The sequence below is a fragment of the Thamnophis elegans genome, chromosome 4 (assembly GCF_009769535.1).
Source record: "Thamnophis elegans isolate rThaEle1 chromosome 4, rThaEle1.pri, whole genome shotgun sequence".
Taxonomy (NCBI): Eukaryota; Metazoa; Chordata; class Lepidosauria; order Squamata; family Colubridae; genus Thamnophis; species Thamnophis elegans.
Genome location: NC_045544.1, coordinates 16,319,245 through 16,341,948, shown reverse-complemented (window position 1 = coordinate 16,341,948; position 22,704 = coordinate 16,319,245). Strand labels below are relative to the sequence as shown.

Below are 22,704 nucleotides of genomic sequence, written 5' to 3'. Positions count from 1 at the left end.
ATTGTGCCTTTAGAATGCTTTCTTACACTGCAGAGAAACCTTCCTTGATATGCATTAGAGCAGATTGTTCACTCCTGGTTTAAAAAAAACACCAGAATTCATGTTTATTGCAAGAATTACTTAATACAGAAATGACTTCCAATGACTGGTATTCCTGCCTTGGCTGAACTGAAGTTAAACTATGTTTAACTAATCACAGTTTATTAAGCTTAGATATTCAGAACTTCATTTTGTAAAAAATTATAATATTTTGATTTTTTTTATCTTTGCACATGGCAGAAAAGTTGGGGAAAAGTATTGTATCTTCATAATGGTTTGTGACTTCTGAATTATACTTTAAATTATATCTGAATAGTCTCTTGAGTAAAAAAAACAGTTGGTTGCTATTGTTGCTGCATTTATTTGTGGTTTTAATAACATTGAATAGGCATATTAATTACATTAGAATTTGCTATACAATTTGAGTTATAGAGGATTAATTAAAATTTGCTCTTAAAAAATTAAAATTACTAGCTGAGATAGTTGACATAAATTTCTTAACATATAAATGTGCCACTGGAGCATTCTATTTTAATCAATTTTGAACAAAAATATTTTAAGATTTTTTTAGAAATTAACAATAAATTAACAGAATAACATTGTTGGAAGGAACCTTGAAGATCTTCTGGTTCAAACCCCTGCTCAAGCAGGAGACCCTAACATTTCAGACAGTGTTGGGTTCCTGTATGCTGTGATCGGGCCAGATGTCCACCTTGGGCACGCACACTGCACACGTATGCGCACGTGACTGCCCTGCGAAGCCCCAGCGGCTTGGCGAGGTTGTGCAGGTGCCATACGCTTTTTCCCTAAAAAAGAGGTAACGAACGCAGGTGAGTGGATGGGCCCACCGAAACATTGTTCCGGTATGGTGGCCGCTGCTCCCAGCGGCCACTGGTACATCATACTGCCCGGAACCCACCACTGATTTCAGACAAAGGGTTGTCCAATCCCTTCTTAAAAAGCTCCAGTATAAATCTGGTTTTACTAGGCTTTATAAAGTGCTGCTAACATTCCATGTGATCTTGATTCTATTCCTCTATTAATGCAATCTTGGACTGCATTTGGCTTTTTTGTAACATATAGCAACAGTTTATATTGTATGTCAATATGGGATATGTACAGAATACATTACAGTTATGAAGTCAAATACGTTAATTGTAGAATATTTGATAATGTAACATATAAACATTGATCTATGACACTATTGTTTGGAAAAGTGGAAATGTAAAAGATCATTTTGCAAATGGGACATGTCAAAGGCACGCTGATTATTTCTACTGAACAACCAAAATAATAAATTGTCGCAACCATTTTAAAGAATAATTTCATGAAATTATCAGAATAGTTTGTCTTCAAATAGTTATTCTTTGCTTAAAACTAGGAAATGCTTTATTTTTCTGGTTTTGGTAGTTTTTATTTGGTAAATACAAAAGCTGTGAATTTGCTCTTTGTCCTGATAAGATATCAACTAAGTATGATTATGATGATTTGCTAATACAATCAAGAATATATTGAGTTACATTAAAGCTTATATAATTAATAAAATATTTTGATTTGCTAGTAATTATGCATTATTGTTGATATCTATCTATCTATCATTGGTCATATAGAAAAATCATAATATATCACTATGAAATAACCTGGGATTCATGATTTAAAATATATGAATTAGCAGATGGCAGTATTTGAAAAATTGTTTCTAACTTTGCATAAGTAATTAAAGAAAGCCGGAAGAAATAGTTTCATTTGTTTTATCCCAGGATTATGTGAAGTATGTTTAAAGAAGCAGAATTACAGAAGCCATCAGAAAAATTAGATTATGATCTTAATATAAGCTTAGATATAATATAAAACATTGTTTTTGGTGCTTTAACCAGGAATGCTTAAGGTAAAGGCTCTATAGCCCACATGTGCTTGTTTATTAAACAAGGAGTTTTGGCTTGATATGGCATGCAAGTATATAAATAAAAAACCTTTTTATCTTCATTGAGCAAATTCAATCAGTTACAGTAATTATAATGGCATCATAAGTAGTAGGAGAAAAAACTGGTAATAATCACTAAATATTTAGTGATTTGACAAATCAAAGTGCCATACAGGTAGGCCTTAAATTACAATTCTAATTGGGACCACTAAGTGATGCACATGACTGAATTACTAAGCAATGGCAATCCCATCCACTCCCTTTTCCTTGTTAACCAAATCCCACCAGTCATTAAGTGAGGACACGCCATTATATTAGTCATTCCAGGCTTGGTTGCTTCCTGCCCCGAGCCTTGGTAAAGTAGGGACTGCATCCCTTGCCTCCTCTTCCATTCCCCCCCCTCCCCCAAACTACCTATGTGCTTGTCTGGTAATCAAGATTTTAATCAGACAATCTGTATTGAAATAATTGCACACATATCCAGGCCAAATTAAGCTGTGGTTTTACTTGCAAACCTCAAGTCTAAAAGAGCATAGGCATCTATATAGGCAAAAGTACTTCCTTAAGTTGTCTTGGACTTGATCAAATAGAACAAGAATTTAATTGTTACATTTTAGTTACATGCATTATTCATTGAATTATACTCAAAGGTATTTTCACATTATTGCAGTCTATTTAGAAGTTGATAATTGTTTCTAGTCCCAAGTTCTCCTTACACAGATGACTGCTAATAACTGAGCATCTTTCACTCTAAGGGAAATATATTGGTCAGATCTGTGATTTTTTGAAGTGCAATAGTTTTTCTGTTTATTTCCATTGTTGAGACCTATGAAGTGGTATGCATAGGTAGTCCTCGACTTACAACAGTTCATTTAGTGATCGTTCAAAGTTACAACAGCACTGAAAAAAGTGACTTAAGACCAATTGTTACAATTATGACCTTTGAAGCATCCCCATGATCATCATGTGATCGAAGTTCAGATGCTTAGCAACTGACTCATAGTTATGACCGTTGTAATCACCTTTTGCAATCTTCTGACAAGCAAAGTCAATGGGGAGGCAGAGATTAACTTAACAACCAGGTTACTAACTTATCAACTAGCAGTGATTCACTTAACAATTGTGGCAAGAAAGGTTGTAAAATGAGGCAAAACTCACTTAAATGTCTCACTTAACAACATAAATTTTGGGCTCAATTGTGGTGGTAAGTTGAGGACTACCTGTATTTGTTACATTCTGACAAATTACTGTGTAACAATATGTTTAATGACTGAGAGATTTTGGGGAGATAAGATGCCTTCCTAGAATGAAGTTATGATAGATTTTATTCGTAATCTACTGCAGTGCTTATTGTAATTGTTCATTACAAACATAATTTATTTACATGAATTATGCATACAAATAACAGCTGAAATCTTTATTACTTAATAAATATATCTCTTTTTGAACGTATATCTAAATATACATATTTTTTATAGCTGAAACTATCTTTTCAAGAAAACTTAATGGAAAATACAGACTGGAACACCTTATTCCAACTGCTGTGTATCAGCATATGAAAATGCATAAGCGAATCCTGGGACATTTGTCTTCAGTGTATTGTGTAACTTTTGATCGGACTGGTAGACGGATATTCACAGTAAGTGCAGATTCATTAAAATATTTAAAAATGTATTTCTGCAGTGTAAGAGGAGTAGAGTGATGAGTACGAATTAAGAAAGAAAATGAAAGAAAAATAAATGTTTTGTTTGACAAACCACCAGAAAGAGGGAGAATGTAATTGATGAGAATTAGTGGAATTGAGAACAAAAGGGCTGAAATAGACATTACAATATTTTTATTGACAATTTGAACTTACAAACAATATGTTCTGAAACTCAATGCATCCTTTGGGTCTCCTTTACTTTTCTTAACTAATATTATATCCTTCTTTCCCATACCTGTCTGGAGAGAGATATAATAAGCTTGAACCATTTGCTTTGGATAGTTGAAGTAAATGATGGTGATTATAGTAGCAGCTGATGATGCTTCCAGCCAGCATTTTCTTCTGCAGTAAATGAGAGCAATGCTTGAGATGATTTTATTGTAATTTTTACTAGGTATCATTAAGATAGGTAAACAACATTTCAAAAAAGAACAAACATAACACTCTTATTGAACATTGTACTGCTTTCCAGTGAAAGAATTAAAATGTACTGTCTGTCTGAAAAAAACATTTGTGTTATTCTTTGCTGAGCTACTTTCTACTTATCTGTTAAGAATGTATAAATAATAGTAGTGATGGGAAATCTTTGCCTTAATATAATGAGAAAAAAATATTTGCAGCCCTTCTTGGACAGAGTTTCTGACAATGCAGTATTTGGAATTAACAGTATTTTTCTTCCTTAGTTTTTAGCATGTGTAATAGCTGTAATGAGGCAGGTCAGTGTTATATAAATAACTTTTTCTTTTATTTCCATGTAATTAGATTTAAGAAAATCATAATACTTCAAGGCATTTAAAGTACTTAAATTCAAACAGACCTTTATCTGTGTGCTCTTTTGAACACTCAAAAGTGAGAGAAAGGAGTCTAGTATATTGGGGAGGTTAAAATTATGCTATACAGTATACATGTGGGAGGATTTCAAGTAATCTTTCTTATCTAAAGGATTCCTTGGATCTAACGGAAGATCTCATAGTCTAGCTAACCTTATAAATAAATAAATTTTGGTGATTAATCTCTTTATAGGGTTCTGATGACTGTCTTGTGAAAATCTGGGCAACAGATGATGGACGTTTGCTTGCTACTTTAAGAGGGCATGCAGCCGAAATATCAGACATGGCTGTTAATTATGAGAATACCATGATTGCTTCAGGGAGCTGTGACAAGATGATCAGAGTATGGTGTCTACGAACATGTGCTCCTTTGGCTGTTCTACAAGGACACAGTGCATCTATAACATCTCTACAGGTAAAATCGATGAAATAGATGAATAGAAGATTTAAATTTTTGGAGGCAAGATAACCAGTAAGGAAGTAAAACAGTTTAGGCTACCTAATTCGTATTCTTTTTCATGTACAGTAGTGTAATTAAGTATTATGCATTGTCTAGACAAATTTATAATTGAATTACTTTTTTCCACTATTGTGAAAAAAATGAAACTAGGAAAGAAGGAAAAGCGTATGTGTGGTCATACATTAAAATATTATCCATGGGAGAGAGAACTATTGCAAAGAGTTTTTGGAGAGAGCATTGCATTTGGTTACTGCTAAATTTTTATAGAAGTGGTGGTAATGACACTTTAGTATATTCCAAATCACTTGATTATTCATTTCCTTGCTTATTATAAGTAAAAAAAATTACCTAACAGCTTTTTTTTTTTTTGCAGTTTTCTCCCCTGTGCAGCGGCTCAAAGCGATACTTGTCTTCAACTGGTGCAGATGGCACAATATGTTTTTGGTTGTGGGATGCTGGCACACTTAAAATCAAGTTAGTTTATATCTTCTATTCCTGTACGATTACATGTAGTATTTTGAAAAAACTGTTCAAAACCTGGAAGTTTTTATCAATAAATATTGATAAAATATTTTATCAAAAAGAGCAAAATTGGCTTTTTTTCTGTAGAAAAATGGGGGAAATTTCTGAATTACAAGGTTAGGATTTATAAATGCAGTAGACCATGCACTGATATTAGTAGTTGATATTATATCAATTATTGTGTCATATTGGTTACTTCTGTGCCTTGGAAAACACAAATGCAACTTAATTATCTGAAGGGCTGTGGAGCACTTCAGGTACGGCATCCAAAATATACTTTTGAAGGATGTCGAGTATGGATGTAGCACCTTAAATCAGCTGCCTTTGCATGATCAAATAGATCTGTTGCAGATTAAATGCTAAGCATTTTATAGCCTATTCTTTCTCCTGAAAACTTTTTGATGCTCAGCCAACCATTCAATATTGCTAAGTGGCAACACCTAGCTAACCTTGTTTGCTCTTGAAAATGAAATCAGAATTGGATCTGATTAATACTTGTAAAAGAAGATTGTCAGAAAAAAACATAAGTCTGTTGACTAGAAAGGGAAGTCATATATTCTAGAAAAAACTTCCATTATGTTGCCAAGAAATCTGTGGATGTGTGCATGAAATCATTAATTTATCTTAACTCTAAGTGGAGAGCCATTAGCTTTTTTTAGCTTAAACGCTTTTCAGTTTCTTGAAAATGGTGCAGCTGTGCAGTTTAAACAGAATGTCAACTGCATGACCATAGAGTTTAGTTTACACTCATACTTTAGAAATATCTTAATTGCAAAACAATACAGTTATAGTATGCATTCCTGCTCAGGTTGTATACTAATTATGAAATAGACTAAGTTGAACATAATTTAAATTAATGATTTAAATATATTTAAATGAGTAGACTTTAGTTTTCCTATGATAGAGCACTGAAAAGGTGGGGTTTAGATATATGTCAACAGATATTCAGAGATATACAATAGATAGACATATCAGAGAATATAAAAAGGCTGAAATCCTTTGTGGGTGTGCAGTGTATATAGTTCAATAGTTTTTATATCCTGCAGAGGTCCATGGGGTTTTAGTTTAATTCAATGGGAATAAATCAAAATGTTAATGCCAGTTGGGGATATTGAAGTTTCCTCCAGTCATAAAATATCTTTAAATCTAAGCTATTTTGAGTATAAAAATATTTCTAGTCCTTCTTGGACAAAGTTTCTGACAATTAATGCAGTATTTGGAATTAACAGTGTTGCTCTTCCTTAGTTTTTAGCATATGTAATAGCTATAATGAGGCATGTAATGTAATTAAATCCAAGCTATTTTGACTATAAAATACACTGGCTTTTGCTGTCTGTCTGTCTACCGTGCTTCCCCCAAAATAAGGCTCAATCTTATTTTCTTTTGCCTGATCCCAAAGCACTAGGTCTTATTTTTGGGGAAACATGCTTTCAGGGTGATCAGCCCAGCTGAGTGCCTCACTCCCTGGAACACACACAATAGCCAGCAAGCACACAGGGATTGACGGTATCTGGCAGCAGCTACAGCAGCCTACCGGTCCCTTGGTTGGCGCACTCTAGGACTGCACAGAGCGGAGGGCATGGAGTGGAAGACAGGCAGTCCCAACGCACTGTGCAGGTTGCAGGCAAGCTAAGAGATACGAAGATGAGCTTGTGTCTGCCTGCCGCTCTGGCCAACCACACTTGGCTTTCTTACCCACACAGTATGTTTGGATCTCCTGCGCCTCTACTTCTGTCTACTGCTTTATAGGTACTCAACTCACTTGTGTTGCGTAGGCTACAGTTGCTGCCAGACACTATTGGCCCACGCCTGCTTATCGCCTGCTATGTTGACCACACCCACCCCTTTACTAGGGTTTATTTTGGGGGTAGGTCTGATTTTCAGGGAAACTCTGTCTGTCTGTCTATATCTATCTATCTATCTATCTATCTATCTATCTATCTATCTATCTATCTATCTATCTATCTATCACATTTTTATCTATAATAAATCCTATTATAAATGATAAACAAATCTAAAACAGAAACTTTGAAAGAGGTTCTCATTCACTTTCTCTCAGAAATGTTTGCTCATAATTAGTTTACTCTTGTAATAATTACTGTTTAATTCAGTTATTTTAAATCACTTTAATATATTTAATTATATATATTTAAATCTTTGCAGTCCAAGGCCAACAAAGTTTACAGAACGGCCAAGACCTGGAGTCCAAATGATCTGCTCTTCATTTAGCGCTGGTAAATTGCACAATTATTCTCCCCCAAATTAATTGTATTACCTGAATATAATGAAAAATTATAATTATTTATAATATATAATATTTATAATTCAAAAATTCCCACTATGATCTTATTCCTGTTAATCCCCAAATGGCAATATTCTTAACTGATGCATAAGCGCTTTACCTGCATTTCTATCCTGCTTTTCTTTGGACAGCTGAAGGTGACATACATATAGTCCTTCCACAGTTTTTTCACAACAATCCTATTTGGTAGGTTTTGGTAGGTTGTTTGACCAAGAGAAAGGCCCACCCATTGAGTTTTCACTTAACCTTCTGCTGGTTCTCAATTAGCTGGTGCCTATGAAAGTTTAGAAATAATTATGTAATAGTATCTGAATCTATCTTGCTATCTTGAATTGTAATACTTAGCTGAAAACCCATTGTGTAGTAAAAATAATTTTAGTCATGTTTTGTTTCTTCATGGGAGAAGCACCCTGGAATAAATTAGAGGAAACAGATGTATGATTGTAGTAGAGAGTCAGTTTGATATACTGCATGTTTGCAGTTGAATGGAACTAATATTAATATTATAAAAGAACATGGTATAAGATTATAGTATTATAGTAAATCTCCTTGGCAAATTGATATAGTGATATTTCTTTTATGTTTGCTTTTCTTTAGGTGGAATGTTTCTGGCCACCGGAAGTACAGATCATATCATTAGGGTTTATTTCTTTGGATCAGGTCAGCCAGAGAAGATATCAGAGTTGGAGTTTCATACTGTAAATACCTTCTCTAAATTGTTTAGCTCTTTGTTTGAAGTAAATTAATAACCTATAGTTATGTTGTTAATTTTTTTCTTGTTCACACAGGACAAAGTGGACAGCATTCAGTTTTCTAATACCAGTAATCGGTAAGCAAATTATTTATATATGAATCTCATGTTCTCTTGAACTACCTTTATGAAAACTGTGCTGTTACATAATTGTTAACATTCAACATTTAATTATCAAATTATATAATTAGACATACTTTGAGCATTTTTTAAATTTTGCATACTGCAACATAGTTTATATAGTATGGAAGTTATTTCCCATTAAATGTACGTGATATTGTGCTTTACTTAATAATTGATAGATTCAGTGTCTGGTTTTGGCTGAATTACTGAAGTAGCCTAAGGTTTGTTTATGAGAAAGATACTTATAGATACATATTTCACAACAAACTTTGTTTCTGAAAGGTCTTGTAAGAAAGCCTTCATTAATTTTATTGATACTTTCTTTGTATTCTTGCATGGATAGGTAGGATTGTGCCAAGCTTGAAAAGGTGCTTTGATTTGAAAAAGCTTCAATAAAAGCATACTGTTAAAGCAGAAACCTGTTTTGAAGTCATACATCAAATCGGGTAGCTATAAAATGCTATGAAGATTTGAGATCTTCAGTACACCAGGATTTGCAGTAGGCACAAAAAACATTGTAACATCATTTCTTTATTTAAAGGATGCCAAGGGGATTTGAATGATTTGATCAGTTTTATCACCTTGTTAAATCCTGCTTTGGTCTTCATTCAATTTTTCAGCTTACAACTTCTTTTCGGCAGCCTGTTACAAATCCTAATTTTGCTCTCTCTTGTGCTAATGGAATATTACACAACTGGGAATTTAATTTAACCCTCACTCTGAATATGGGTTGAAGGCTGTTAAACCTAGTCCATGCTATTGGATGAAGCCTCATTTGGCATGATTATGTTTGACCTTCTACCACTGTACCATAGTTTATATTATATATAAATATATTTTATATATTTTAACTTACTGCACCTGTGTATGGTTTGCCAGTTGCACAGTGGCAGATAGGACAGCACTCCAGAGGGTTAACATTATTGTCCAGATGATCATTGGTTGCCGTCTCCCCTCTTTGGGAGAGCTTTATATAGATCCCGCTGCCTTAAGAAAGTTCAAAACATTCTTAAATATCCCTCTCACCCTGGTCACCTTTTTTTGAACTATTACCATTTGGCAGACGGTACAGGATAATAAAAACAAGGACAAATATGCTGAAAAACAGCTTCTATCCCAAGGCAGTAACTATATTGAATTCTACCGTATAGTGCAATATTAATGCAATATCGGGTTTTCAATTCAATTATATAGAATGTGAAGGATGTGTATTTGTGTTGTTATTTTTATAGTTATAATGTACACTAAAGATGGCATTTAATTTCATTGTACGAGATGCAATGACAATAAAGTAAATTAAACTATGATTAGGCAAGGTTTATTTCTTATGGCTGTTTGTTTTTTAAAATATTTTTTTAAGATTAGGGGTAACAAGGTTGTGAAATCTACTTTCTCTGTTCCACCTTCTTTGGATTACCTATATTTGTGAGATATTTTCATGATGCCATTCTATTAAAATATTACCATTGAGTTATGATTGCATATTTGAAGTATAATAGTGATGAAGGGATTTTCTCCCAAGAAAGTATTTGCCAAGCCAACTACCCCAAGTTTGTAATACAGGTAGTCCTTGACATATGACCACAATTGAGCCAAAAATTTCTATTGATAAGTGAGATATTTGTTAAGTGAGTTTTGTTCCATTTTGCAACCTTTCTTACCATGGTTGTTAAGTGAATCACTGCAAGTGTTAAGTTAGTAACACAGTTGTCAAGTGAATCTAGTTTCCCCATTGACTTTGCTTGTCAGAAGTTTTCAAAAGGTGATCACATGACCCCAGGACACCACAACCGTCATAAATATGAGCTAGTTGCTGAGTGTCTGAATTTTGATCACATGATTATGGGATGCTGCAGTGGTCGTAAATTTGAAAAATGGACATAAATCACTTTTTTCAGTACTGTTGTAACTTTAATGATCACTAAGTGGACTGTTGTAAGTCAGGGACAACCTTAATAGTCTAGCTTTTTATCCAATGGTGTCACGTTTCTAAATTATTGAACACTATTCTAGAAAAGCAAGGTAACTATTCACTCTCATGCCTAATGGTCACTTTCTCTCAGCCCAATTCACCTGACAGTTGTTATTGTGACAAAACTAGGAGGAAAGAGTATTGTATGTGCTCACCACATTCAATTATTTTTTAAAATAAAAAGGTGGGAAATAAACGCTACTGTTACAAATCAAGTGGAAAATAATTTTTCACATTGGTTTTGAAAACATTTGCTTTTAATTTGGAATTTTCTGCATCGTTTCTGCACAATTTTAATTTGCTGGTCAATTTCCAGACAATTTATCTTAGAAGATGTTAGGGAATGTTTTCAAAATCTATTCCAGGAAACCTGGAATATAGCAAGCTTATTTGGTACTTTTTTCATCCTATTTTGCCAAAGTATAAGGCAACTAAATGTGTTTTACTGTTTCCTCAATATATCTTTCCAGTGAATATTTTTTTTCCAAATTGAATGTTCAAGCAATTTGAATTGAATAAGTTTGCCTTCAAAACAGGAATCAAAACAGGAATCAAAACATGCCCTTTTCATATCTTGAATTTATAGTTAATCAGGTCCCATTTACATGGACCTATGAACATTTCTCTCCATATAGGGAAAATTATGTATTTTGTGAGTAAGAATTTTTCAAGTGGTTCATGCATGCTGTAGTTTGTGTTGTTTTACACGTGCATGTGCGCACACACACACTTTAAGAGCCAAGGTGGCGCAGTGGTTAAATGCAGCACTGCAGGCTACTTCAGCTGACTGCAGTTCGGCGGTTCAAATCTCACCGGCTCAGGGTTGACTCAGCCTTCCATCCTTCCGAGGTGGGTAAAATGAGGACCCAGATTGTTGGGGGCGATATGCTGACTCTGTAAACCGCTTAGAGAGGGCTGAAAGCCCTATGAAGCGGTATATAAGTCAAACTGCTATTAAGAAGGATTATGATCCTTTAAAAATGGGAAATGGAAATGATCTATGTGTGGGGGGTGTTATGCAAGAAACACATATTAACTACATGTGAATATGTAAAATTAAATTAAACTATTATGTTTTATTTCTGCTGGTTCTTTTAAGTAGAAGGAATAGCAGTATTATATAAACATTGATAGTAACATATTCTGTTAAAAATCTTTTTAATGTCTAGAGTTGATTAGATACTTAAATAAATACCCTTGACTATAGTTTCAAGGTCACCAAACACAGGATAATCAATAGGCAAGAGTATTTCCCTATCAGCATTTTACAGCTTTAAAATATCTAGTGTGTTATTTTCTCATTTTCAAAAACCAAAATAATACTGGTCATGATTTCTAGTGAAGTGTTTAATAATAGTGTAGGTTTATTTGTAACAGGCAGTCTTTCATGAACCTTAGTATCAAAGCGAAGATATGAAAAGCTGTTGAGGGCTTTGTGGGACAACACCTGCACTTTGAAATAGAAAGAAATGGAACCCAGGGATAATGATACAGAATTGATCTTGAATTTTGTTGCTGGTAATTTTTCTGAACAGTTTCCTTATAATTACTATTTATAAACTAATTTTAAAAAGTTGTAGCTGCTGTCAGTTAAGTAATTACCAAAGTCCATATGTAGTTTAATATCCTTATCAATTTCATAAATTATTGAAAAATAATAACAGTTTTAAAAACTGTAATACAGGTAGTCCTCAACTTACAACCACAATTAAGCCCAAAATCTATGTTGCTAAAAGAGAAATTTGTTAAGTGAGTTTTTCTCCGTATTATGACTTTTATTGCCACATTTGTGAAGTGAATCACTGCAGTTGTTAAATTAATAACCCGGTTGTTAATGAATCAGGTTTTTCCATTGACTTGCTTGTCAGAAGGTTGCAGAAGGTGATCGCATGACCTTGGGATACCGCAAACGTCATAAATGTGATTCAATTGTTAAGCATGCAAATGTAAATCGTGTGACCATGGGGATGCTGCAGGAGTCATAAGATTAAAAATGGTCATGGCACTTTTTTCAGTGCCATTGTAACTTGGAATAGTCACTAAGTGGACTGTTGTAAGTCTAGGACTACCTGTACTCTGTTGCCTTTTATGTTTCTGAATTCTTTTCTACACAGAGTCACTGACTCATTTCCTGGTACTTGTCTGTATTACCTTCTTTGATTTCCTACTTTTCTTCCAGGAGTTTCAATTCACCAGAAAACACTTGGATATCCTTGTGTTTTAATCCTACTTGTTTGATTCCTAAAATTTAGGAACCTGTAAATTAATTATATGGCCTAATATCACTAAACTACATTTTGGATTTCTATGATCAGTTCTAAATGTTTTCACGGGAAAACATACACTGTATGAGGATATATTTTCTCTCTCTTTTTAGATTTGTAAGTGGAAGTCGTGATGGAACAGCACGTATCTGGATGTTCAAGAGAAGGGAATGGAAAAGCATTTTACTGGATATGGCTACCCGCCCCTCAGGGTAAACTATTTTTGTATTTACCTACATATAATATAGTTTTCTGTTACTGATGTTAAGGTAGAAATAATTTTGTGATAAGGGAACAAGCTAGGACTATTTCCAAGATTTCTTTCAATTTTGAGTTTGTAGTTGGTGTAGTGAATTCCTGACTCTTAGGAAACAAGGTTGTTGAAAGCATGATGGGTGAGATGGAGAGATAAGTAGATGAGATTTTACAGAATTTAGCAGTTTTGTTCTACTTCTAGAATCACAATTCCCTTGCTGTCATTTCAAGAAGAAAGAAAATAAGAAGGACCAAATATGACACAGCTTTTAGTTATGGGTGATTTAGTTATCAGTAACACAGAGATGGGTTTACTGTCAATTTCATGGTGATGTAAAAAATACAAATAAACACAGACTGTTTAGATACGCTGCTGGGTAAAGATGGGTAGGAGCAGGGCTGGGTTTCGACCGGTTCGCACCGGTCCCTGCGATCCAGTTGGTCGCCGAACCCGGAAGTAAGTAACTTCCGGGAACGGCGAAGCCCCCCCCCTGCGCCCGCGCGCGCCCGCACACCCGCGCCCGCTCCTTACTCGGTTTTTTCAAATTTCGCGCTTTCCACGCATGCGCAGAACGCCTGCGCGATCCTCCAGGAGCAGCTGGAGCATCGCGCAGATGCTAGTATGCATGCACGCACCACGCGCATGCATGCGTGCGCGAGGACGCCGCGTGCGCGCGCGAGGACGCCGCGTGCGTGCGCGAGGACGCCGCCGGCCTCGTTCCAACCGATCCGGTTGGAACGGGGCGAGAAACCCACCCCTGGGTAGGAGGCAGTAGTTCTGTTACACAAATGCATTGGGGGCCCTGGAAGATATAGTTGACCAGTTCTCAAAGCCAGGTTTGGCCTGAAACCCAGCAGTTTGAATTGCAAACTTGCCAAGTGCTCCAGTTCCTCTCACATAGGGCCATAGATAGGCACAGGTGTGAACAGATAGATAAGAACCTACTCTTCTACAGTACTTTTATGAATGAATAAAAGTGCTAGTCTTGCTTAAGTCTCCATTTGCCATCTCTTGGGTAATAGGGCACAGTAATTACTGTATTTTTCGGAGTATAAGACACACCTTCCCCCCCTAAAAGAGGGTGAACATTTGGGTGCCTCTTATATACTGAATGTAACCCCACCCACCCACCAGCCCCAACCCTTTGGCCTCTGCCTCCCAACAATTTACCTCCTTGCAGCAAATGGGGGCTTGGGGAGGCTGCAATAGGCTATAGCAATCCCTGCAGTTTGAAACAGCTGATCTGGAGAAATTGAAAGTGAAACTTGCTGTTTGCTTCATGAGGCAAATTGCTTGGAGGCAGAGGCAGATATTTTTTCTTGTGCTAATCAGGCTGTTTGCTGCAAGGAGGTAAGTCAATAATTATAAATGCCTATAGAATATTCAAATTATTAGACCTATTTTTTAAAGACTGCTTTATTATTATTCTAGACAGCTTAACAAAATGAAGAAGCTTTTTAAAATAAATGCTTGATCTGCAGAAGCCCAGTATTATTGTATCTTCTTTTAAATAGCAGAGAATAACTATACTTCCAGAAAGGCACATCAATTTTAACAGCATCTGTACAAGTATAGTCTGAAATGTAACACTACAAACAGTGTATATTGTCTATACTGTTTGTTGTTTGTTGCAAGGAGGGAAATTGCTGGGAGACAGAGACAGATATTTTTCCCTTGTTTTCCTCCCCAAAAGCTAGGTGCGTCTTATACGCCGAAAAATAAGGTACAAATTGTAAACCACAGCAGCAGGGAACTAAATGCTTCCCTACTTTGATCCATATCAACTAATGGGACTTGCATAGTTATGGTGATTGTTCTGTCCAGTAATCTTTTGTATCTCATTCCTAATATTGATATTGTTATAGTCCTCAACTAAAACTTTTAAATTTTTAGATATATTTTGGAAATTTTCTCATTGTTATAATGCTTCTATTTTCTGTTAATTCTTCATTGTAGACAAACCCTACAAGGAGTAGAAGACAAAATTACAAAATTGAAAGTCACTATGGTGGCATGGGATCGTCATGACAACTCTGTTATTACTGCAGTTAACAACATGACTTTGAAAGTTTGGAATTCCTTCACTGGTCAACTTACTCATGTTTTACTGGTAATGAAAAAATAGGAGGATTTATTTTCTGAAAATAGCTATCTTCAAACAGTAATTATAATCAATTAAAATGAGGTGTTTTGATTGTACACTTAGTATAGAATTTAAATTTCAAAGTATTATACAGTAAAATCTTTTTAAAAAAACAACACATTCTTGAGTTTTTTGCATGATTTTTTGGAGGTACAGTACGATAAACTTAACAGTTTACATGTTTATGCATGAAAATAAACATTTTTAGATATTGTATATATTGGAGGCAAAGACTAATTTACATGTAATGATAAACTAGCATTCTTTAGAATTCTAGCTTATTGTGATAAAATAAATATATTAGTGTACACTGATTCTTTCTGGTTGTTCTTGCCAGCAGGTATAATTAAATGAATTGAGAAGCCTTGCAATGGATGAGAATTAATGCTGGAGACCTGGTTTCAAATTCTGTCCTTTTACTAGAGAAACTGGGTAGAGATTATTAAACTATTTTATAGATTTTCTCTTATTTCTTTGGACAGTCCTGCTGGCAGGGGAACCAAGTTGGGGTAATTGTACATTTTACATCAGGTTATAGTGGAGGGTTCAAAGAACATTCACTATTAGAAATCCTACTATTTAATTATATTCTAGTAGTTCCTACAGCTGAAGTTCTTGCTGAACTGAACAGCATTTTGTTGATAAAAATTTGTATATTGCAAATAGGGAAAATTGACAATTGATACTTTTCTTCTATTCTTCTATCCTGCATTATCCCTTCTTTGGTTTATTGGCTGGCTGGTTATTTTTTGATTTAGTAAAATAGTTCAATGTCTTTAACTGAATTTTATTTCTAACTTATAAAACATTATTCTAGGGTCATGAAGATGAAGTATTTGTACTTGAAAGTCACCCTTTTGATCCCAGGGTTCTCTTCTCTGCTGGTCATGATGGAAATGTTATAGTATGGGATTTGGCAAAGGGAACAAAAATTCGTTCATACTTCAATATGGTAAATATATTATTTGTATTAATGTCTTACAAAAGCTTGTTCTAGCTGTTATTAATCTGATGCAAAATGACAGAGTTGTATGGTAAATGTTTAATCATTCATAGTAAGCAATTTAAAAAGTAACTTTTTTACTTTAAATGTTTTGAATAGGCGATTAAACAGTTCAAATTATTAATAATAGTAATCCCAAGAATAAAATTTAATGCTACTCCTCTTGGGAGATCCTCTTTATCATTTGGGTAATAAGATATACCAGTAGAATAGCTAGCTCCAATTTTGTGTTCTCCCAAAATTGCCAGAATATCTGGAATGTGCAAAAGGAGGAATAATGGCTTTAGTCATAGTATTAGTTGAACTTTTGCATCCTGCTATGTATATTTAACCCCCAGTCTATTCAGATATAATTTATAGCTTGGATTAAATATGGACAATGTAAACTTTGGGCCTTTTTGTGTGTGAAAGAAATTGGGGAAAAAGTTGTGAAGCCCTCCCCCATCCTTGCCCAGTAAGTGATGAGGAGGAACTTCATAGTTTTGCTCACTCTGTGAAGACCTGAACGGAGTGTCTTCATTTAAGTTGCACATCAATTAGCAATGTTTATAATTAACCCCAACTATAAACACAACCACAATTCAATATATAATCGGAAAAGTACAGTTTAACCCTTCACAACAATTTAGGCTCTTCAATTGTCTTCGGAATGTGAAAGCATGTATTTTCCTGAGCCCAGGCAGCTGCCTAAAAGTTCAGGAAAAGATGCAGTTCTTCAAAAGGATTGTTGACAGATAAATACTGGGTCTGGTTATGAGCATGTCCACACCAGACCAATAGCATTTTTGTTTGCTTTAGATCCAAAGACTTTACACCTCTATTTGATAGCCATGGTTTAGGTGGAGCCAAGAAATTATAAATTGTTTAGGTTTCCTGTATTAACCATTGCTTACTCAAAGAATAAAGCAAATTAGCTCAATATACACACAAAAAAAAATAGTTCATGCTATGGCTTATTAAGCTGAGATATAATAGACAAAAATTGTCATGTTCTATTTGTCTAGCACAATTTTATTTCTAACGGTTTTAATCCAGGCACGTAAAGAACCACAACGATGTGTCCCCTTTCTAGTTTGTATATATGTATCTGGTATCTTGGTGAATTCCATATTTAAAAAAGTGTTGAAATGTTATAATTTTAAATTGTCCTTGGATTGTACACTATCTACTAATTCAGAGCAAATGGGTTTTTGTAAATCAAGCAGAAGCTTCTGGTGCACAAGGTAATTCCTTATCTCATTGTTACTGACAAAATAGTTTGCATTTTTCACTTTTTTGTTTTTTTTTGGTTGAGAAATATATACATATGAATAGGCAAAATAAAATTGTGTTTTTAATTGTAGGATTTTGCTTTTGCAGTTGGGGGGGGTGTTATCATAAATTTGATGTAAATGTAGCAGTACAATTTGCTTTAGGCATGAACTATTCAATATTTTGATTGCTAATCAGTGCTATTAGCGCATTAATAATTGTAAGACATCACTTGACCTTAGTTCTGTACCTCTATTTATATTCCACATAAAGGGAAGGCCTATTGCAGTGTTTCTCAACCTTGTCAACTTGAAGATGTCTGGACTTCAACTCCCAGAATTCCCCAGCCAGCATGCTGGGAGTTGAAGTCCAGACATCTTCAAGTTGACAAGGTTGAGAAACACTGGCCTATTGCATTGAATATTTATGGTAAAGATGTTGTACTAAGTAGCTTGTATCCCAGTGGCTCAATGGTTATGACCATGTGATTTTCTTGGCAACAGTATAGAAGTGGTTTGCTGGTACTTTCTTTCCAGGATGTTTGTTTGCTTCCTAAACTGGTTTACAACCCCTGTATCCTCTGTTAGTCTCTCCCATTAGATCAGTAGTGTCAATAGGGTCTTGCTGTTTTCGACAAAAGCTGTTTTGCAAGCTCCACACAATACAAGTGGAAAGGTAGCTTATCCGGTGATACTGCTTACATTACGCTGGCTCTAGCCAGGCCTGACCTAGTTTTATCTTTCAAGCTATAAAGTTAGCCAGATGTGCCAAATAAATGTGCATCATCTTCATATTGCAAACGTCATATGAAGTTAAACTTATTAAACTGGGCAGTCAGATGTATCTTCTGAGTACCACCTCAGTTGAAAATAGGAACTCTGAAATATGAAGTAGAAAAAGTTCTTAATGGTTTTTTTCCCTTGGATTCAGCACTGTGAATATAAATGTATCATAGAGGAGAAATATGCTTCATAAACTCATCTGGATTCATGTCGTCATGAATCTGTTGAGTTTAGATCAACTTTGCTTGTTTTTTAAACATTTCTTTAGAAATGGATTCTTGAAAAAGTCAATCATTTTAAGAAATGGCAAGATGGTTAGAGTCAAAACAGGTTGAGTTTTGGAGAACACCACTACATTAAAATCTTGCCCTTATAATGTTTAGTCATACATATTACTTATGCTGGTGGCAATAGAATAGTTTAAGCTGCCAATATTACTTAAAACACATCTTTATATTTTAATAATGGCTTTCCAAATAAATTACTGCAATTATGAGCCCTAGCTTTTATATTAAAAATATGCACATTTCTTAAGTTCTTCACTACTTTTTATATTTATAAACTTAATTCATTAGATTGCATTATAACAAGAATTTCTTAAATTTTGGTGTAGCAGTAGTCACTATTTAGAAAAAGAAGCAGAAAGTAAAAAAATTAGCTTAAGGTCCAAGCACCATATTTTTTCAACTATAAGTTGCTTTGGACTAGAAGTGACACATCTAGCTTTTGGGGAGGAAAACAAGAAAAAAACATCTGTCTCTGCTTCCCAGCAATTGGCCTCCTTGCAGCAAACAGCCTGGTCAGCTTCAGCACAGCCTGATTTAGCATGAGCAGTTGATTGGCGATTGGATCAGCCTCCCAGAATACCACTGACCAGCTGTTTCAGGCAGCAGGGATTGCTACCTCCCATTGCCGCCACCTCCCTGGCACCCCATTTTCGACCCCGCCGAATCCCGTTTTTGGCCGCAGCGTGGAACAGCTGATTGTCGGTATTCCGGGATGCCAATCCAACTGCCAATCAGCTGCTCGTGCTAAATCAGGCTGTGTTGAAGCTCACCAGGCTGTTTGCTGCAAGGAGACAAATTGGTGGGAGGCAGAGGCCAAAGATTGGGGGCTGGCGGTTGGGCGGGGCTTCAACAACATTTAATCTATAAGATGCACAGACATTTCCATCCAGTTTTGGGTGGGGGAGGAGAAAGTGTGTCTTATAGACTGAAAAATACGGTATATGGAATGCAGTCAGTCTTAACAAGCTAAGACATGAATAAGCTTCCTGTATGTAGACTTCTTTTCCTTATGTGTGAATATGCATTTACTTGGTTCATGTTGTAGGAGAAGAGAAGGAACTTGTTGATATCTCAATTTTAGTTTCTAAGAATAAAAAATTATTTTCATGACTTTAAGAACCTTTCTAAGGTATGTCCATAAACAATGTACTATTATTGAAAAGCTGTTCTTTCTGAACTTTAATCACCAATCAGTACAGAAGATATGAAGCAATTTGATAGAAGGCAGTTTCTTGCATTATAACTTTTTAAATCTGGAGGATACTGAGAAGAGCATTTTAGGGTTTGTTTTTAAAAAATCATGGAAGAAGTTAGCCATTGTTATTTTTATTTTTTTTCATCTAAGAAAGCTCAGGGTATGTATAATTTTAAGAGATGAGGGAAGGACATTAAACTTGCCTTATTTTTCTGCATCTTTTGTTTCATTTTCTATGTGCGAGTTATAGTGGATATAAAAAGCTACGTTCTTATTAAAATACCAGGTTTTTGAGATGTAAAAAAAATAATTACTTCAGAATTTTTTATTTCTTTAACATAACATTGAAGCTTTACAATCCAATTTCAATTTTAAAAACTGAAATCTTTTAAGGATAACAATAACAATATATAATAACTCATTTGCATGAATGTGCACACTTAAACTAATACTTTATTGAAGCACCTTTTGGTTTTATGACAACATTCAATCTTCTGGGGTAGGAACCTTATCAGCATGCCACATCTTGCCTTTGGAATCTTTCCCCACTTTTTCTTGCAAAAGCACTACATGTTAAATAGTGAGAACATCTCCTGTACGCAGCTCTCTTTAGCTCACCCCGCTGTTTTTCAATTGGATTCAAATCCAAGATCTGGCTGAGCCATTCCAAAAATTAGATGTTTTTCTGGTGAAGCCATTCTTTGTTGATTCTTTGTTGATTTGGAGGTATGCTTTGGGTTGCTGTTGTGTTGAAAGTTGAAATTCCTCTTCAGCATTTTAGCACAGACCTGGATGTTTTGTGCCCAAATATTTGGAACTGTTCATAACTCCTTCCACTTTGCCTAAAGCCCCAATTCCCATTGAGAAAAGCAGCTCCAAGTATAATGTTGCCACGATCGTGCTTCACTGTGGGTATGGTGTACTTTTGGTGATGTGCAGTGTTGGTTTTTATGACAAACATACTTTTGGAATTAGGGCAGTGGGTTGCAGGCGGTACACCCCGGTACGGGTGTACCAGAGCCTTCCTGGAGCACCGGGTACCGTTCAAGTATGGAGCTCCAGAGGGCCCACCTGCCCGAGCTCCTTACCTGTCCGCCTTCGGTGCTTCCGCACATGCACATGGCACGTACAGCGCTCCACTCCACTTAGCTGGAGTATCGCAGAGGCTTGCGGAGGCATCGCAGGCAAGTACGATGCATGCGCGCACCTTGCGTGTCCATGTGGGTGATGCCGAGCCCGTTGCAACCGTACCGGTTGGAACTTGATCCGGAACCCACCACTGAATTTGCGCCAAAAAGTTCAACCTTGGTCTCATCAAACCATAACACATTTTCTCATAGATTTTGTCAGACTTGAGGTAGGGTTTTGCAAAATGTAGCCAAGCTTTGATGTTTATTCTTTGTAAGAAAAAAACTTTAATCTTTCCACCTTACCCTACAGCCTGGGTATATGAGGAATATCAGAGATTGTTACATAGTATATAACTAGTACTTGCCAGAAATTCCTGCAGCTGCTGTAATGTTGTAGGCCTCTTGATAACCTCTTGGACCAGTTTTTTCTTTTTCTTCATCAATTTTGGAGGGACATCCAGTTCTTGGTAATGTCATTGTTGTGCCATATTTTCTCTACTTCTTGATGACCATCTTCATTGTGTTCCATGATATATCAAATGCATTGGGGGGGGGGGTTGTACCCTTCTCCTGACTGATACTTTCCAATAATGAGAGCCCTTTGATGATTTGTAAACTGTTTGCACACCATGGCTTTCCTGTAAAATGCAACTGAGAGTAGATGTCTGAAAAATCCTGACACAACAGCTGAACTTTTATGGATTTGATCAGAGTCACTTTAATTGTTGGCAGATGTATACTGACTATTTACCATCAGTTTGAATGTGATTGGTTGGTTCTGAACATAGCCATGTCCCTGATTGTAAGAGGGTATGAACACTTATGCAACTACACTATTGTACGTTTTTTATTGCTGTTTACCACCCTAAAAGATTCCAGTTTGTTTTTCGGTTGAATTATACAACCTATATGTTACATTAAAGGTTGAAAAATTCTAAAGTGATTTATTTTGGTTTGATTTTTTTTAACATCTCAAAAAAACTGGCATTTTAATAGGGTGTGTAGACTTTTTATATCCACTGTAGTTCTCAATACAAAGTTGAAAATTGTATGACAGATTGGACTGAATCTTTGGTACTTAGAACAATTTTTAAACTCCCATCTTATAGATTAGAGTAATATAATGTGATCTGTCTGCTCTTTCAACTTTTTTTTTTGCAGAAATACTTTTCTATGATTTGCTAGGGTTTTTTTTGCAACTCCAAAATAAGTAAAAATAGCCATACAACTTTTATACAAATATGTGTACTGTAACAAAACTAACACAGATCACTTCTTGTTTTGTTATAGAGAGATAATAATTTGATTTTATTGATTTGTTGGAGCTATATTAAAATAAAGTAATACATGTGCTCCAAATTATTTAAAAATAGGAAATTAATTACATTACATAAGCTGCGGCATAGGAAAGCCTATATGACCATGCACAGCGCATTTAATAGGCAAAAAATGCTACAATTTTAAGGGATTTTTAAAAACTTCTGGTACACAAGGGAAAAATAAATCAAAATATGCCCCTTTCTTCCTATTAGGGATTTTTTTTGTCTGAGTCACAACTGGGGAACTACATGGACAAGACTTGTAAAGAATAATGAATAGGAACTTTTTAAAAATCCATACTGTATTACTTAGAAATAGGTTCCATTTGATATAGGTAGAGATATGGTCTCTTTGTTATTTTGATTTATTGTTAACTTTGAAGCACACCTAACTTTCTTGCAAACTTCTATATATTCAGATATAATCTATCATTATTAAAATCATG

The 22,704-nt window shown here is 35.2% G+C and overlaps 1 protein-coding gene across 5 annotated transcripts in view; it reads left to right on the top strand.

Annotated features, from left to right (window-relative positions):
* Positions 1-22,704, top strand: part of PHIP (pleckstrin homology domain interacting protein) — an 84,420-nt gene that overhangs the window by 14,811 nt on the left and 46,905 nt on the right. For all 5 annotated transcript variants that reach the window (XR_004255309.1, XM_032216871.1, XM_032216872.1 and 2 more), the window contains exons 7-15: positions 3,442-3,602; positions 4,692-4,913; positions 5,332-5,432; positions 7,644-7,714; positions 8,380-8,480; positions 8,571-8,611; positions 13,006-13,104; positions 15,105-15,258; positions 16,109-16,243. Coding sequence is in view for 4 of the 5 variants with exons in the window: in XM_032216871.1 (XP_032072762.1) it covers positions 3,442-3,602; positions 4,692-4,913; positions 5,332-5,432; positions 7,644-7,714; positions 8,380-8,480; positions 8,571-8,611; positions 13,006-13,104; positions 15,105-15,258; positions 16,109-16,243 (1,085 nt within the window). In the remaining variant the exon portion in view is untranslated. The remainder of the gene's footprint in view (positions 1-3,441; positions 3,603-4,691; positions 4,914-5,331; positions 5,433-7,643; positions 7,715-8,379; positions 8,481-8,570; positions 8,612-13,005; positions 13,105-15,104; positions 15,259-16,108; positions 16,244-22,704) is intronic.